The 17,694-nt window shown below is 45.6% G+C and overlaps 1 protein-coding gene across 2 annotated transcripts in view; it reads left to right on the top strand.

The window, feature by feature from the left end:
- Positions 1–227: 227 nt before the first annotated feature.
- Positions 228–17,694, top strand: part of HIPK2 (homeodomain interacting protein kinase 2) — a 216,168-nt gene continuing 198,701 nt past the window's right edge. For both annotated transcript variants that reach the window (XM_034965088.3, XM_034965086.3), the window contains exon 1: positions 228–622. In XM_034965088.3, the coding sequence (XP_034820979.1) occupies positions 604–622 (19 nt within the window). In that variant the 5' untranslated portion in view covers positions 228–603. The remainder of the gene's footprint in view (positions 623–17,694) is intronic.

Raw genomic sequence — 17,694 nt, 5'->3', positions numbered from 1 at the left:
GGCCCGCCCCGCGCCCAGTCCCCCCGCGCTGCGCGGCAGCCCCTCCCAGCGCGGTCCCCTCGGGCCGCCGGCGCGGCTCTGCCCTTCGGCTCGGCCTTCCCCGCCTCGCATCCGTGCCATCGGCGCTCGATTGCGCGCGGACTCCCTGTGGCTCTCCCGGCCCCGCGCCCCGCCCCCGCCCGCCGCCCCCCTCCGCCAGCAACTTTTGCGGAGCCCCCGCGCCCAGCCATGCTGAGCTGAGCCCCGCCGGCCCTGGCCGCGCGCTGCCCCCGGCTCCCGCCCCTCCGCGGACCCGCTCGGGGGCCGCGGCCGCTCGGCGCCTCGGCCTCGGCCGCTCCGCCCGCCCGGCCGCCCCGAGCCCCGAGCCCCGAGCCCCCCGCGCCGGGCCCGGGCGGCAGCGGCGGCGGCGGCGGCGGCGGCGCGCCCGGCCCCCTCCCCCGGCGCCGGCCACGGGAGGCGGTGATGCGGGCGCGGGCGGCCTCGGCTGCGCCGAGAGCGGAGACACAGGCTCAAGATGGCAGATTCCGACTGAGGCTGGGGGGGCCGAGCTCGCGCGCCGCTTTCCCGTCCCCGTTGCCATGAACCGCGGACACCCCGGCCCCGATGGCCCCCGTGTACGAAGGTAAGGGGCGCCCGGCCCCGCCGACCCCGCGCCCGCCGCCCTCCGCGGCCCCCGCAGCTTTGTTCTGCCCGCGGCCCCGCGCCCGCAGCCCCCGGCGTCCGCCCCAGCCCCCACCCGGGGCCCGAGGGGGCCGCGACCCCCTCCCTCCCCCGGAAGATGACCGGGACCCGGCGCCGGCAGGGTCCTGCTTCCAGGGCGGGGAGAGGGGCCGGGGGCGCAGGAGGGGAGGGGGCGTGTGCGAGGGTGGGCGGCTGCCCGGGGAGGGCAGGGACGCCGGGGAAGGCGGACCGGTGACTGTGCTTTTTATTTATTTGCGATAAATGAAGGTGATGCGGCTTAGCTTCCACCGCCCCCCCACATTACCTTTCGGAGCACCTCCTTTCCACTTCGCTCTCCGCCCCGCGCCCCTTCCCATTTCTTTCCGCGCCCACCCCACGCTCCTTTATTCTCCGCGAGCCTCCGATTCTGGGGGACTGTGGAATCGGAATGCACGGGGCTAGGTGGGGAGAGAGGAGAGAGATGAAAAGTCCATGTCAGAGCCAGGCAGAACAATGAAATAGGCGAAAATCTCCCCGCATTAGCGTGTGGAAGGGGACGTGGACTTTGGGTTTTCCAGCCAGGGGAGCGGCGGAGACGTTTTTCTGGCTCGGTCTGGGTCGACCTGTGTTGTGCACCTTCACCTGGCATCGGGGTATTTTTCCCCATTTGACTGCCTTTAGCAAGAAAGAAAAGAACGCAAGGCAGAAAAGCAGTAGGTCTGCCTCGCACACTGTCTTTCGTTTCTCTTCAGTCCGTTCTGTCAGCTTCCAGCCAGAAAGCAACCCAGAATCAACTAAGTTTTTACACTTCGATGTGTTTTTGTGTGCTTGTAGTAGGAGAAATTTTAAACCCAAGTGTGTCTGATTTTTCAGTCGTTTCATCGTGTAAATGTTTGTCTCATGAAATCATTGAAATCGCAGCCTTCACATACTTTTAGCGTGGGTCCCCCTGGCTTTCTTTCGGTTTTGTTCAGATATTCTGTGGATGAAATCGCAAATGAGAGGGGACAGGGTTTGTGTGGCACAGAGGAGGGCACGAGGGGGGAATGTAATCCTCCCGTAAATCCGGAGAACAGTTGTGGCCAGTGAGACCAGGGAAGGCATTAATAGTTTTATCTCTGTTATAAGAGGCTGATTAAAAAAAAAAAACTTATCTGAAAAGAAAATCTGTTATTAGTTTCAGGGCTCCAAATGAATTAGGTTTCTGGCCGGAATAAAGTTACCAGTCAGGCCCTGGATAACGAGGCTGTAAATAACCTATAGACTGTAAATATTTTTTTTCAGACTCTCTTAGAAACAAAGGGGCTGTTTAGAAGGCAACAGAGAGATGTTATTCCAGGGGCTTTCCTCTTTGATTCTGAAGAACACAAGGTCCATTTAACCATTCGACAGAACAAAACGAAATTTCTGATCACTCCACCACGCAGAATAGAACATGCCGGTGGACATGTGAACATGCGGGAGAACCCATGTCGGGCGTTCATTGTTCATCTGCGTCTACAGGAGGGGGCTACAGTCAATGCTCCCACTGTCTAGAGTGTTAAAATGAAACAATTTTCTCTTTATTAAGTACCTCCTTGAGACTCCCTCTGCTGGACACTCCCGGTGAGTTGAGAGAAGGAACTTGGCATTGAATTCAGAACTATAGTAAACGGCTGGTTTCCCTGTTACTAGGGACCGGGTATGTGAGTTGGGGTGTATTTTGTCAACTTTGTGGAAAGCCATCTTGGGAACTGCACTGTTCTCCTCCTGCTCCTTTCATTTTAAATCCATATGGAATGTAGGCCATGCCCCCGAGGCTGAGACTTGGCTCTCCCCATTCCTGCTACATTGTTCTTCCAGTTCCTTACGCCAGATAAAGAACTGCAGGTGTGTAGGGTGTTACGGTTTAAGAATAATCATGGATCTCAAAAGTCTCATGAACTGGTTTTATTTGCCAGCCTTCCTTCCCTGTCTCAGGTGACCTCCGCGGTGGCCTCTTTCAGCCCTCAGTTTCCCTCCATCTTGTCCATGTGCCCTCCTCATTGTTCCTGCGCTGTGCACCCTTTTATTCCGGATGTTTATCTGTGCACCTTTATAATTATTTTTCTAATCTTCCTCCCCATCCCACCTCAACTGGCCCACATCAGTCTGCCAAAAGCCCAGATCTGGGTGTTTTTGAAAGAGATTGTTGGACATGCTCTAAAACAGACAGGTGACTTCTAGAATCAAGGATTAGGTTGCTAGGACCCGCATTCACTCACTGTGATGAGTGTGCCAAGACTCTGATGACCTCCTTTCTCCCGCCGTGGTGACATCCTCTGGGTTCAGGAAACCTGATTTTTCCCCTGTCTCAATCAGAGCACATGGACTCCCTGTGTGCATGCTAAACGAGCAGAGCTTTTCCTGTAGATTTCTATAAGAAGAGGGATTCCTCGTGGGTTTTGAGCTCCTAAAGAGTGTGCATGATTCTTCTCAGGAAAAGTATAACGACACGAGAGGGAATTGTTTCAATGGGGTGCTGCTGCACCAAGTTGGAATACCAGGTGAAGGCCCAGATACATTAATGGAGCGTTCTGAACCGCCAGAGATTTAGACAGAAATGCTGTTTTTGAAACAAGGGGTATTTGATAATACCAATTAATGGGTGGCAAAGAGAATCAGTCTTCCAGGGCTTGCTTGAAGGATAGGTTTATAAATAGCATGTTAGTTTTTGGTGGTTTGGAACTGAACTTCTTATAAAAAGGTTTATTTTCTTTAGAAGGTTAAACATTTGCCTTGTGATTGTATTTCCTCCATCAACTTGCTTTGCGAGGCTTTTTCAATATCTAGTGCAAAGGCCAACCACCAAGGTCTCTATTATGGGTTCTGAATGAGAGGAGCCTAAATTCCAAGTTATTTATGTTTTCCTCTCCCTGAGATATGCTGTGTTGATTACTATTGGCTTATGTAAAGGAACACTTCACAGACTTCCAAAAACTGTCTGCTGCAATTCATCATCAGATGGACCTGAAGATGCCTATCTACCAAGCTGTCTACCAAGAAATGAGATTCTGAATCATCTTGGGTTAGCAGAGTTTGATGATACATGCCCTAAAATATCTGTTCCTGTGTTTAGGTTTTATATTTTAAAAATGAGTAAGTATAAATGTTGCTTTTCTTCTCGCCACATTTGAGTAGTGAGTAAGGTGCCTTAATTTTATCCTTGATTTCAGACAATGTGCTATGATACTTGAATCAGAGAAACCTGAGTTTGAATCTAGTGATACGACTTTGGGCTTTATTGGACTGTGCAGGAACTCCATTAGAAACTAGTGCGCGTAAAGTCCCTGGCTGTAGTAGGCATCTTCTCAGAGAGTGTTAAATCCCTCTATCTTCTGAGATGCTTACAGGCATGATGACTCCAGGGAAAGAATAACCCACAAATAGTTTCGAAAACCAATAATAGCAACATTTCAATTATTAATCTCCTGCGATTCCCTTTCCAGTTTGGGCACCAGCAACAATAAACCCCCTATAGCCATAGAAGAAAGAACCTTCTTTTTACCCCCTCTGTGACCTTTCCAGATTCTTTATTTGCATTGAGCTTCTGTTGGTTTCAGGTAGAGAATTTCTCTTCTATAGTGGCACTTTCTGTGCTACTTGAAAAATGTGGAAATAAACTGCTGGGGCAGAGTTTCAGGGGCTGCAGCTGTGCCTCTTGGAAAGTATCCCCAAGTATGAAAGATAACCTTTGCCGTTAACCAAGATCCATTCCTAAACAAGGCAGCAGGCTGGGCAAGGGAGCACCCAGAGGTGGTTCACCAAGAGCCTCCTCCAAGGGGAGGCTCCTCACCCACCACAAGCCAGGGTCTGCCTCACCATGCATTAAACATCATTTTCCTACAAAAGACAATTTGGTGCTTTCTGTAAGTTACAGGGGCTCAGATTCTTTGTATTTTATGTTTTATATTTCTTCATCTCTCTCTCTCTCCCTTCCTCCCATAGAGACCAGTCTTGGGGAACCACCTTTGAGGTTTGTATGGAGCAAAGTAGTGATGATCAAGAGGGTGTGATATGTGAGCATTTCTTATTGTTCTCTGAACGTGTAATTCACCCGTGCTTTCTGGTAGTCTTATTGATGACAATTCAAGGACTTTGGGTTGGTATCAAAGACGGGCTTCAGAATAATGGCAGCAGACTTTATATAACCACCGATGGGATGTGAACTTGAAAGGCCCAAACTCGCAAGAGTTCCATTTCATATGGCTATTCTCTTTTGGGGGAAAAAAGAAAAGAAAAACCTACAGTATAGGCAGATCTTTATTTTTCCTATAAAAGAAACCCAGATGCTTGAGGGTCACGGTGATCACTGTGACTTAGGCCATATTGACTTTGTGCTGTGCACCGCCCTGCGCCCTTCACCCACACGAACTCAAATGTTCCACCTCTTGACAGACGAGGGCCCATCTTTAACGCATTCATTCAGCAAACATTTATGCAGGACCTGCTGTGTGTCAGGCCCTGTGGCAGGTTCTGGGTTTGTCGAAATGACAAAATCTTAATCCCTGTCCTTGACTTTACAGGGTGGGGGAAGTGAAAGAAGCATAGACTCACTAGACCATGGGTCTGATTCAAGATGGAATTTTTTCTTCTCCTTTTTTTTTTTAGTGGCAGTTCATACTTCTAACATGCCTATGCTTTCTTCAGCTAGAATGGGAAGACTTGGGTAGGCACAGTGGCTCACACCTGTAATCCCAGCACTTTGGAAGGCTGAGGCGGGTGGATCAGGAGTTCGAGACCAACCTGGCCAACATGGCGAAACCCCATCTCTACTAAAAATACAAAAAAAAAAAAAATAGCTGGGCGTGGTGGTGGTGCCTGTAATCCCAGCTACTTGGGAGGCTGGGGCAGGAGAATTGCTTGAACCCAGGAGGCGGAGGTTGCAGTGAGCTGAGATTGTGCCATTGCACTCCAGCCTGGGCAATGGAGCGAGAGTCTTTCTCAATAAATAAATAAAGAGTGGGAAGACCCCATTTTCCTATCTCTCTTGAAGTGTTTTCTTTACGTAGACTCAAAAAAGTGTTTCTGAGTGTAGAAAATACTCATTACAAGCTTTCTTAGAAATGTCCATAAATATTACTGTCTCTAACTTGCAGAAGATCCTGTCTTCTTCTATTTGTTACTTAAATTTTATATCCTTGCCAATGCAAATACGTTTCTTATTTGCACAAGTTCTCAGAGACTTTCGTTTCTGATATTTGGTGTGTCGTAGGCTTTGTTGCGAGTGGACTCTTGCATCATATGTGGCTGTTGGAGAATTGATTCCCAGCCTTTTCGCCTGGCTGAGACCTTGTATTCCAGGTAGTTGTGTGGCACTTGGTGGTGGGGATATAGATCGGGCTGTCACTCCAAAGCATTCAGTGGCTACTTACCCAGAGCAGATCATTCAGGGAATTGTGGAAAAAGAAAAGCCTGACCTAGCTTCAGGGGCATAGAGCCCCAGAGCAGAAGACCTTGACACAGATATAGTTCACCCCTGTCTTCAGGAAGGTGAATGTCTGTGACTTGAAATTGTCAGTTCATTATTTATTTAATTATTTTTTCCAGGAAAGGGCAGTTGGAACTCCCTGAGTGACCAATTCCAGTATTCTGTTAACCTGATTGTCAAGAAATTCCTGGGCCTGGCTGAAATCTCGCCTGCTGTCATTCAAACTTGTTTTCTTTTACTCAATTCGTTTCTCTAAAACCTTTCATATACTTAAAGATAATAACTGGGTCTCTTTAGCTTTTTCCTCACAGAGCCGGTTTTGTGTCACTGAAAGCATCTCCTTTTTCTCTTCTGAACTCTCTCTAGTTTCTCCCTATTTAAAAAAATGGTGGCAGTTAAAACTGAATACAGCTCTTTAATAATGTTCTCATTAGTACCGCATATAAGAGAAAAACGACTTCAGGGTTCTTGCATCATCATGAACCCCTGGAGGGCAGGAACCATGTCTGATTCATCTTTGTATCCCCTACAATAGCTGTGCAGTTCCTTAAACCTAGTAGGCGCTTCATAAATATTTGTGGAATTGACTGTTCCTTTTAATGCATCTAAGTTATAACTTACGCAGCCCTGGATTGGTGACTCATCTGTAGCTCGCATTCATTTTGGCCGTCTTTATTTTTCTTGTACTTGTATCTGGCATCCCTCACCCCAACAAAGCCACCTTCTGCTTGACTCCACTGATCACTTTGCATTTCACCCCTCAACTTCCAACTCTTTAGAATCTTGCTTAATTATCTCCCGTAGATCTGACAAACAGAATGCAGAGGCCATAAGTATAAAAACTTGAACGACACTTGAAAGAAGAGCAAGCACACAGAAGAATCTTGATGATTCAGAGCAGTGTCAGGTCATCCTCATTTAGAAGGGACCGTTTGTCAAATTCGTTATAGATTCTGAGTCAGCTAAAGCCATACCTGTTTTACTAGGTTCTCCAAGGTGAGTGAGCTAGGTGTTTATGAGAGTGGTTACAAGTCAGACTTTCAGAGGGTAGTCCTCCCTCTCTTTGGTTTAAAGCCAATGGAAAAGGCAAAAGATGTAATGAACGACATCACTGCAGCTTGTGTTTTTTCTGACAGATATCTTTGCCCTTAGAAAGCAAGCTAGTAAAATCATTGCCAAAAAAAAAAAAAAGGCAGAAAACCTTTAAAACTCCAAAATATCTTTGTGGTTTTATAGCCACTTATTTCTGAATACAGCATTGAACAAATTTGTAATGTTTTTGAAAGTAGTCTGTTTTAACAATTCTTGCCTAAGTACTTTTGCCTTAGTAGGTTCTGATCAATTAAATGCCACTGTGTTTAAGCAGAATTAAGATTGATCAATTCTTCTGCATGTGTTAATGCTGTCGACTCTATCAAAACCTTTGTCACAAAAAGAATGCAGCCTAATATGTGAGTGGACAAGGGTATTTTTCCTCCAGGTGGTTCTGTCCATCCGCAGTGAGAGATCACCATAGAACCTTCCATGACATTGACTATGAAAGCACTTCTGGCTTCACACAGTCACAGATTTGCATCTTGAAGAACAAAGGGTTTGTTTATGTATTTTTACCATTTTCCTTCATACTAATATTTCCCTGTTGATTCAACCTATGGAATCGTTATTCCCAAGTAAAATCATTCGTCCAAGGGCTTATGATAAGAAGCCAGCTCTATACAATATAGAACTTATAGTTTCATAGCATTAAGGAAGCAAATTTTAATGGTGTTTGTGCCTGGATTTCTGTTAAAAGTCACAGGGTTATAATGCCGAGGTTGTGAGTATTAAATTAAAAAATTCTAAAAAGTCACAGGGCAGGGAGATTTGGAAAACTCCAGCTTATTGCCGATTGTGGAAATGTGTTCTTTTAAAATTTGTTTATTTTGTATCTAATGAAAGATTTATAGGGCTCTGACAAAAACCAGCATGTACGTTTTTGAAACTGTACAGAAAGACAGCAAGTTACACCTTCCTGAATTCTGTGTCACGGCATCTACTCACCAGAATCTGAGCGGATAGCAGGGACTTCTGGAGGATAGTAAGTGTCAGGGGAACTCGTGACAGGGAGAAGGAGCACCAAGAGAGAATGCACACGTGCTTTCGGCCTTTTCCCCTGAACCACTCACCTCTGCAGCTCCAGCACAGTGTCATTACTATTATTCATTAAGTGTGACCTGTACCATCAGGAAAAGATTCATCAGTTTCATTATGTTCTGTTAACTGAGCCTGGGAGGTTCTCTAATGTATTACAGAAATGCTTCCACTAGTCAGTGGTTAAAGAAATTCTTTCATTTGCTTGTTACAGTGACTTACTCCAAAGAGGATTTAAGGCTGCTTAAATGGTTAAGTTTCTGGTAGAGAGGGAAATTAATTTATGTAGATCAATTTTGTGGATAGCTTCTTTCCAAGGATGTCGGATAAATGAGGTATTCCTATAGAAAGAGACAACAGCAACAGGCAAAGCTCTGGTGTTGGCTTAACAAGGTGAATAAGCAGAGTGCATAATGGAATTCATTTGCAAAGTAATTTTTGCTTGGCTGGAGTGGTAAGCACAAAATAGACTAGCAGATGAGAATGGTAAGTGTTTGGGATCAGTTGTTAAAAGGTTTAAAAGGGGTTCTAATTCAAGTGACATTTTGTGGTGTGGAGAAGGGGACTGATATTATCAGAATGATACTTGAACAAGGTAATTTTTACTGGCCTGGGTATAATAGAAGGAACCAGACAGCCAGGGGTGGGCCATGCTGGTAGGCCTTGTGGTGCAGTGGAAGGCACTGCGGCCGTGGAGATGGAGGTGGGCCATGCTGGGAGGCCTTGTGGTGCGGTGGAAGGCACTGCGGCCGTGGAGTTGGGGCAGGGCTGCTGTTGGGGTGGTGCAGGAGAACACGCATCGAGCACTTGTCGGCTTGCCTGGTCCAGAGGTTCAATAAATGTTGGTTTCTTTTTGCTTTCCTCCCCACACCTTATGGCAGTGATCTAGGATCAGGAAAACTTGCTGGGATTGGCAATACCATGATGTTCTGTTTTTCTAAAGAGTCTCTTTTTGTAGGCTCACTCGCATTTCACAGAATCCGACTGGGTCATAGTATAACCCTGGTGGGGTCTTCGTGCGTTAATATTCCGTCTTTGACACATGAGAATCTGAGGCCAGAGCAATGAAGAGGCTGTTCCAATGTTATGTGTGCTGGGGGAGCAGAGCTAGGGCTCTTCCTCTCCCTTCCCCTGTAGCAGTGTGAACAGAAGCCCCAGAACACTCCAGAATGCCGAGTGGAGCTTTGCTAGGCTGCACTGCCAGGTGGGGCTCCAGGTATAGTGTGGTTCCTACCAGGCTGTCAGAGCCACTTCCTTTTTCCCCAGAGGCATACGGAAGCTCCTGAGTTCTGGTTCTCCTGGTCCCCTTGCAGCCCACAGTGCTGCACTGAGCCTCTCCTGCAGGGAGTGTTTCCCTCTGTCCCAAGGAAAGCAAGGCCACAGTGCCCTCAGTGGTTCCTTGTGTTTCCCTGAGAAAGTTCACGGCTTGTCACCATGAGCTACTTAATAACAACAACAACAAAAATCACAGGAGAGAAGTCAGTACAATCATGATGAGTTTCACAGAACCTCAAAGCACTTTTAAGTCATTAAGCAGCTTTAAAAAAAAAACTGATTTCCCAAGGTACAGTTTAAAGTCATTTTATCTCTTTGACGTCACCAAAACTTGAGCCCTGCCTCTTGTTTCCAGGCATGACAGTCTGACCTCAGATAGGGTCCTGTTGTTGTAGTCTCTGTCTGGGGCTACTCCCCACCTGCCTGGGAAGCATTTCAGTCCAGATGAGCAGCATTTGAAATTAGTTGAACACTCAGACTTTCACGGTTATAAGACACAAACTAGGGAGTGAGCTTGCCCTGACATTTGTGGGTCTTGGGTCAAGAGTGTGAAGCGACGCCCCCAGTCTGCCATCCACCCAATTCTCTCTCTACTCCTGGTCTGTGTGTCCAAGCTGCGACCACTCCCACCTCCCCTTGGAACTGGGGTGCCTCTTGCCCACCTTCCAGGTCTACATGTACACCCACAGGCCCTGGGAAAGGGCCTGGAAGCAGGCATGAAGCCTTTTGGGCAGGGAATCTCATGGCCCCAGGGACCCAGAGCCTGGTCTTGAAGAAGAGGGTGGGTGCTCAGCCTATGAATGGGCACAGCCCATGTGGGGAGGGGTGAGCTTGGGCCTTGACCCAATGAGGTTCAGGGCTTGAGCCCTTGTTGCCCTGTCCTAAAGGCAGTACTGATAAGGGGACACCTTGCTTCAAAAACTGAAGCAACAAAGGCAACTTGAAATGTTTCCTGTTTATATGGCTGGTGGTTGCATTTCTGCATCCTCTGCTCTCCTTTTCCTCCTCAACCTTGGTCTCATACATATGATTGCTTCCTAAAGCAAAGTTGATGAAACTGACCCATTTCCTGTTGCTTGCCAAAGTAGTTCAGTAACCAGTATGTTCCTTCTGCTGGTGAAACCTGACAGAGAACCTGGTAATTCTGACAGCTGTTATGTTTTGTGGGTTTCAGCCACTGACTTCCATGGCCTCTCCTACCATCCTTCTTTGATGGCGTCTCTCCTCTCTGCTTCCACCTATTTATTTTTTCCCACTTGTCTACCCACAGAGCCAGGCTCCCTTACCTACCTGTTTATTCTTTGACTGTGTGTTCCTTGAGCGTGTATTTGCCTTGTTTTACTTGTAGGTGCGAAGGTCTAAGTAGATGTACACACAGAACCTTCTTTGGGGTGTATTTGTGTAAGGGACTGTCTGGAAGAAGTGGTTCTTCAACCCTTTTGCCCTTCAGTTCTCTGGAGGGCTTGTTACAACAGATTGCTGGGCTTCACCCCCAGAGTCTCTAATTCAGTAGGTCTGTGGTAGGCTTGAGCATTTGCATTTCCAGTTGAGGACCATTGTTTTGGAAGAGTACATTCAAAACAAAAAGTCAGAAATATTTAGAATCAGATGGTGGTTGTTTTGGTGAAAGCTTTTCTTGGATGTGAGAGTGTCAGGGACCTGGCCTTAGCATTCTTCGCAATTCTACTGCCTTTTGTGGCTGTGACTTCCAGAAGCCATGGGCACGTGCAGATCCAGCCTCCGACTTCCTCTGCTCTCACCTGCCTTCACATCTTCTCAGGGAAGGTCACAAAGTGCAGGAGCCACTTTCTCTTGTTCATTCAGAGCCAGCTGGTCTGTGTAGTTCATCCAGTTTGGTCTTGGGGCCCCAGAATAAAATGGGCCAAATATCATCCTCACAATAGTAATACACTATTATTAACTAATATTTAAGAGCTCTATGATTTTCTCCATTTACAGAAGAGGAAATTGAGGCTTAGAGATATGAAATAACGTATGCAAGGACTCATAACAAGTAATTGGTAGAGCCAGAGTTTGAACCTCAGTCCACTTGTTGCCAGCACATGCCCTTATCTTCACTGGCAGGCCACCCTGCTTCTTGCACGTAAGTTAGAGTGATCCATGCCATGTACAAGACTGACTCCGGTAAGAAGGATCTGGGATCCTCCTTGGAAAAGAGGCAATCAAGCTGGAGACTGAAGGTGCTAACACAGATTTCTGTGACACTCTTGTTCCATTTGTCCTGTTCATCAAACAGGGTCAAGTGAGGTGGCAAATGTACAGCACTTGGACCTGTGGCTGGCATGTAGGAATGTGGTAGAGGGCAGCCAGGCCACTAGTCCCCTTTGAGAGCAAAACATATCAAATATTCAGGAATACTCTTACTGAGACCTCTGAGGAAAAACATGTTATGGGAAGATGATCATAACAGCTAATACTTACCGCACACTTGCTATTGCCAGTTCTGCACTAAGATTTTACATGTGTGAATTCATTGAATCCCTGTAGTAACACTCAAAAGAGGTTCCACTTCCACAGTGTTACACAGAGGCACAGGCAGGTGAGGCAGCTCCTGAGTGCAGAGATGGGATTGACTCCAGGCAGTCTGAGTCCAGAGCTGACTCCTGACCACGAGCTGCACAGTAGAGACTCTTCCTCATCCCTCCTAGATGAGAGAGGGCAACTTGTAAATACATTGGTTCTTCTCCAAGTATAAATGGTCTTTGTTTTCATCAAAATCTGGATAAGTATTTTAAAACTTGAGAGACCAATTTCTGTTGCTTTTCTTGAAAGACAAGGTGGTAGGACATAGGTTAGGCATGGACCATAAGAGTAGTGAAGGGGTTAGCTCTATCCAGTGTCAAACCATAACGCTTCAAATTTGGGACAAAATTGGACAGACCCGTCCATGGGGGCAGAAGGGGGGAGGCAGATTTCAGGTTCCATAGTCTGTGAGCATTTAGCAGAAGATGGAGGAGGTGCCGTGAGGCCATGGGGAAAGGAAGGCTGATTACCTGAATGGGAATGGGACTATATGAGAGCAATCTGAAAAATCTCAGTGGGTATCATCACCTCACATCATTACACCAATGTAAATTCTCCCTGATTAAAATGTGAAGTTTGACAAAAATATGTTCAAAATACATTCAGTGTTCTGGGGACTCTCCTAGGTGCCAAGTGTACAGCATTGAGCAAAACAGATAAAACTCCTGCCCTGAAGCAGCTTGCGTTTTAGCAGATAAAGGCAAATATTCCACTTTTTTACAAAGCTTTTTACAAAAGCTTGAAGGAAATGGAAGTGGATATTTATTAAACCTCTGGAGGAGTTGAAATTTCTAAGATTAGAAGCTATAGATGAACTCACAGAGGAAAATATTATTAGTCTTGTCAGCGTAAACATTTCCCAAATGTTAAGGTTATTTACTATCATGAGTTATTCCTCAGTGTAATTCTATGTAACATTGAGGTTTGTCTAGATGTTAGGATAGGTCCTCCAAAGTAGATATACTAGGTCAAGGGATTTGAACATCTGTTGGGTTCTAGATACATCACCAGGTTAATTTCCTTGCCAAAGTTTAATTTTTTTTTTTTTTTTGAGACAGAGTCTCGCTCTGTCATCTAGACTGGAGTGTAGTGGCATGATCTCAGCTCACTGCAACCTCTGCCTCCTGGGTTCAAGTGATTCTCCTGCCTCAACTTCCTGATTAGCTGGGATTACAAGCACCTGCCACCACGCCCGGCTAATTTTTGTATTTTTAGTAGAGACAACCTTTCACCATGTTGGCCAGGCTGGTCTCAAATTCCTGACTTCAGGTGATCCACCTGCCTCAGCCTCCCAAAGTGCTGGGATTACAGGCGTGAGCCACCACACCAAGCCTAAAGTATAATACTTTTATATTAAACAAATCAAACCACCAAGATGAAAAATTGAGTTAACCCACCTGTTTGTCTGGGTGCTGCTCTCAGGCCTGGGCCCTGCTGTCATTCTACCCCTCTCGCCAGGTGACATATCATTCCCAGGTTTTCAATGCTCCCTCTATCTGTTAGGGACTCCTAAAGTTGTATCTTTACCTAGACTTCTTTTTTGAGCTCCAGAGTCATAAAGCCATCAAGCTACTGGACTTCTCTCTTTGGATATCTCATCCTTAACACATCCAAAGGAAACATCTTGGTCAACCCCCTGAAATATACTGCTGTTCTGGAATTCTTTATTTCCATAAATGGCACCTTCTGTCACCCAGTAGTTCACATCAGAAACCCAGAGTCATCCTTGACTTTGTTTTACTTAACATTTAATCCATCACCAAATTGTGTTGATTTTTGCCTCCCAGGTGTAGCCATTCTCATCATTCGCCATAGCTGTGTCTCTAAAGTCGCCAGGAACACTGAATTAGTGAATACTGGATCATTACTCCTAAGGGAGATACAGAGTTAGGTTCCTGTGAGCCTCTGGTCATATTTCCATTGACTGATCAATACGTAGTATCAGTTTCGTTGGTGTAATAATGTTGTATGTTGGTAGATGTACGTTGGTATAGCATTACATATGTTGGTGTGATGATGTTTTATGTGTGTTTCTGTTTAAACATATATTTTAGCATATAGGTTTGATTAACATCAAACTCATGCCCAACAGCACTATAACTCATGCCTGAACGAGCTTGTCTAACACATGCGTTTCTCATAAGGCACATCACAGTCTTCTTGTGCTTAGGAGCACTAAGCAGCACTTTAGCACTGTGCTTGGGGACCATTTAAACAGCAAAATCACCAACAAAACACCAAAATGCAAAAAAAAAGTGGCACTATATAGACAGTTGAAAGGGTACTTGTTTATAGTATAAGAGCTGAAACAGGAAGGCAGAGTGTCACCATTGTGGAGCTCAGCTGGGAATGTGTGTGTTGACCAGCGCAACTTTTTTGCTGCTCTGTGCATGCGCAGGCATGACCAGAAGTGCCCTGAGTATTGACTTTGGGGTTACAAACACCTTTTAGTGAGTAGGTGAATTTGCAAATGTGGAATCCAGGAATAATCACGACAGACTGTTTATCGTGAAGCCATCCATTTCTGTCTCCACTGCCATCCCTTGTCTGGGGGTTGGCAAACTTTCTGTAAAGGTCCACGTGGTGCATATTTGAGGCTTTGCAGGCCGTCTGGTCTCTGCCGCCGTTACCGAAGTTGTAGAGTGAAAGCTGCACAGACAATACATACACGAGTCACGTGGTGGGGGGGGGTGTGCGGGGGGGGGAGCGTGTTCCAGCAAAATCTTACTCCTAAAAGCAGACTTGGGTTTGAATTTGGTGTCCAGTCTGTAGTTTGGATCCCCGTAGCTAGCCTAAGCCACCATAATGTCTCATCTGGACTGGCTTCCTGACTTGTCCCTCCATGCCTGTTCTTGACCTTCCCCAGCCAGTTTCCCATAGTGATATTAAGTGCACATTAGATCCTGTCACTATCGTACTTCAGATGTCCAACTGCTTTCCATCACACTTGGAAGAAAATCCTGAATCCTGAACAGCATGGGTCACAGCACAGTCCCGGCTTGCTTCTCTGATCTCCCTGGACACCAGTCTTCCCCTCTGTTTGCCCCATCCTGGCCTCTTTCAGTTCTGTGACTGTTCCCAGCTGTTTCCTGCTTCAGCACCCTTTCCCACACAACAGTCTTCCCTTCCTGGAATGTTCTCCTGCCTGGCAGCCTGGTTAATTCATGCTCACTCTGTGGTCACACCTCAAATGTCACTTCCTCCAGGAGGCTTTCCCTGATCCTCCAGTGTAAATCATATTCCCTTCTTCTCATCTCAGAGCACCCTCTTCTTTTCCTTCATGACACTTAACAATTTTCATGAACCCACTTATTTGGGCATATTTGTTTTCCACCTGCCTTCCCCATTAGGCTACAAGCTCCATGAAGATAGAAACCCATCTGTGGTTGTCTCTGTGTTCTCTACCCCGTTACCATCATGCACATTATAGACACTTCTGAAAACTTGGCAAATCAGTGAATGATTGTACAACATGCTTTTGTTCATACAGATTTTTGTATGAAGCTGCAATCGAGGAAATTGCCACCCTTTTAGAGTGTGTAGTATATCTTCAAAAATTGACAGTGATGATTAAAAGCAAAAGACATCTTGATAGGTGAGTTTGTAAATGGGTGTGCACGTGTATCCGGATTGTCAAAGGGTGATTCTGAGACAGACGCTCTGCAAACAGGTATATCTGGTGTGAAGTTTTCTCCCTGGGACTTGAGTACTGCATTCAATCCTGCTGGTCTCACTTTTCCCCTAGAGCTTTGGAACTTTGCTGGAACATTTTCACATGAGGAAGTGGAGGTAAAGTTTGCTTGAGGAGGCATTTCAGCACCCCTCTTAAAAATTGACTTTGCTCTTGTTTCTTCTCTCAAACCATCACCTCATCTCTTTTAGACTTTGTCGGTGCTAGTTGTTGTTCTTTCTACAGTGTTGCCACCATCTGGGGAAGAAATCTTTGATTTGTCAGAGAATCATCTAAGCAATGAAGTTCCAACTTGGGGATTGTTCCCAAGTCATTCCAGGAATCCTCCATGCCACTGATGGACAGGCCACTTAGCATATTTTAGAAAGGTAACAGATCATTTCTAAGATGACCTTCTGTAGATTAGTAGTGAAACCTAAAGCCTTATGTAACTGCTTTTTTATGTATTTAGTACAGAAATAACATTTTCTAATTAAAGGAAATTAGAAAATAAAGGCAAGCAAAACACTCCACACACACAGTCTCTCTCTCTCTCTCTCTGTCTCTGTCCAGAAATGACCACTGTTACATCTCTTAGGTCTTTTTGTATGCATAGATGTGTGCACATTTTTTTAACCAAAATGATATATTACTGTTTTATTATCTGTTTTTTTGGATGACAGTCTCCAACTTTGTATTTCAATAAAGTTCATCTCATTTAATACCTTGTTTCTATTCCGTTTCCATAACTGGCCCTCAAATACCCTTCGAGGCTGGTTTGTCGAAATCACCATCTAATCGAGTATCATGCCCTGTGTCTGGTTGTAACTTCCTTTTAGTCTCTTAATCCAGCACAGTCTCTTATTGAAGCAGCAGACCAGTTGCGGGTCTTGCCTCCAGAACCTCTGACCTGCTAGAGTGTGAGGTTGCTTCTTTATGGTTAGGCTTATTTCTCCATCCTCTGATTTCCTGTATGGAAAAGCTTGCAGGATTCAAGTTGTTTTTGACTAGACCTCACCAGAGCTAATTCAGTGTGCTTCACTCACTGTTACTAAAAAGGCCCACTACTGGGGATGCTGAGATTGACCCCTGGTCCAGGGCTGTGACAGCCTGAACCCACCATCGTCCAGTTACACTTTCCCCCTAGAGACCAGCAAGTGACTTGTGTGGTATAACTTTGCATACAAATCGTTTACTTAATGGTTTTGTACCCAGTGGTCATTCTTGCCTGAACCATACCTTCCTTGGGTTTTGGGAAATGTTTCTGTAATTCTTTCATTTCTTCTATAAAGTAGAGCTTTCCTGCACTGCCTGGGGCCGTCTGGTTACCCTGACACATGGTTCCCACTGGAAAGGCAGGATCTGTGCTAATGCTTTCCCTTTCCCCATTAACTTTCACAGTAAGGAGTTTAATAACCACTTCACGTAGTAACACGTGGTTTTTTTCTGTCTTTCTAACATTATACATTCATGGATTTTTATTGATCTGGTGTGTTCTAATCATTACTCTTTTGTTACAACTTTTAGGCAGTGAGACCCCTTCAGCTAGGTCCTGTGACCTTTTGACAGAACTTCTATAATCTTGAAAATCTGTGTTCATTCATGGCACAAATGCCCCAAGCTCATCTTGTACTTTTCAGTGGTATGGGACAATGGTATTAGAGAGTACAATCAGGGTATTGGGGGTGGTTATTGGTACAGAGGTGACTTGTTTCTAGAGAACTTCAGTGGACAAAGCTGGAAAATATATACTGTTAAAATTTAAGAGTTCAGGTGGACATGTCCAGTTTAGTTTTAAAATCCTTATGCTCTCACTTTCCTTAGTAATTATTTTAACTCCCTTTTTCTGGTATGGAAAAATCTTTATTTTTTCTTTGACCTATAAATGTAAAGAATGTAGTTTCAAAATACCAATATTTATATTATTACCAATATGAAACTACAGAGGAAAGTTTAATACTTCTTT

Source organism: Pan paniscus, chromosome 6, assembly GCF_029289425.2.
Source record: "Pan paniscus chromosome 6, NHGRI_mPanPan1-v2.0_pri, whole genome shotgun sequence".
In the NCBI taxonomy this organism is placed as follows: domain Eukaryota; kingdom Metazoa; phylum Chordata; class Mammalia; order Primates; family Hominidae; genus Pan; species Pan paniscus.
This window is presented reverse-complemented; position numbering and strand designations above follow the sequence as displayed.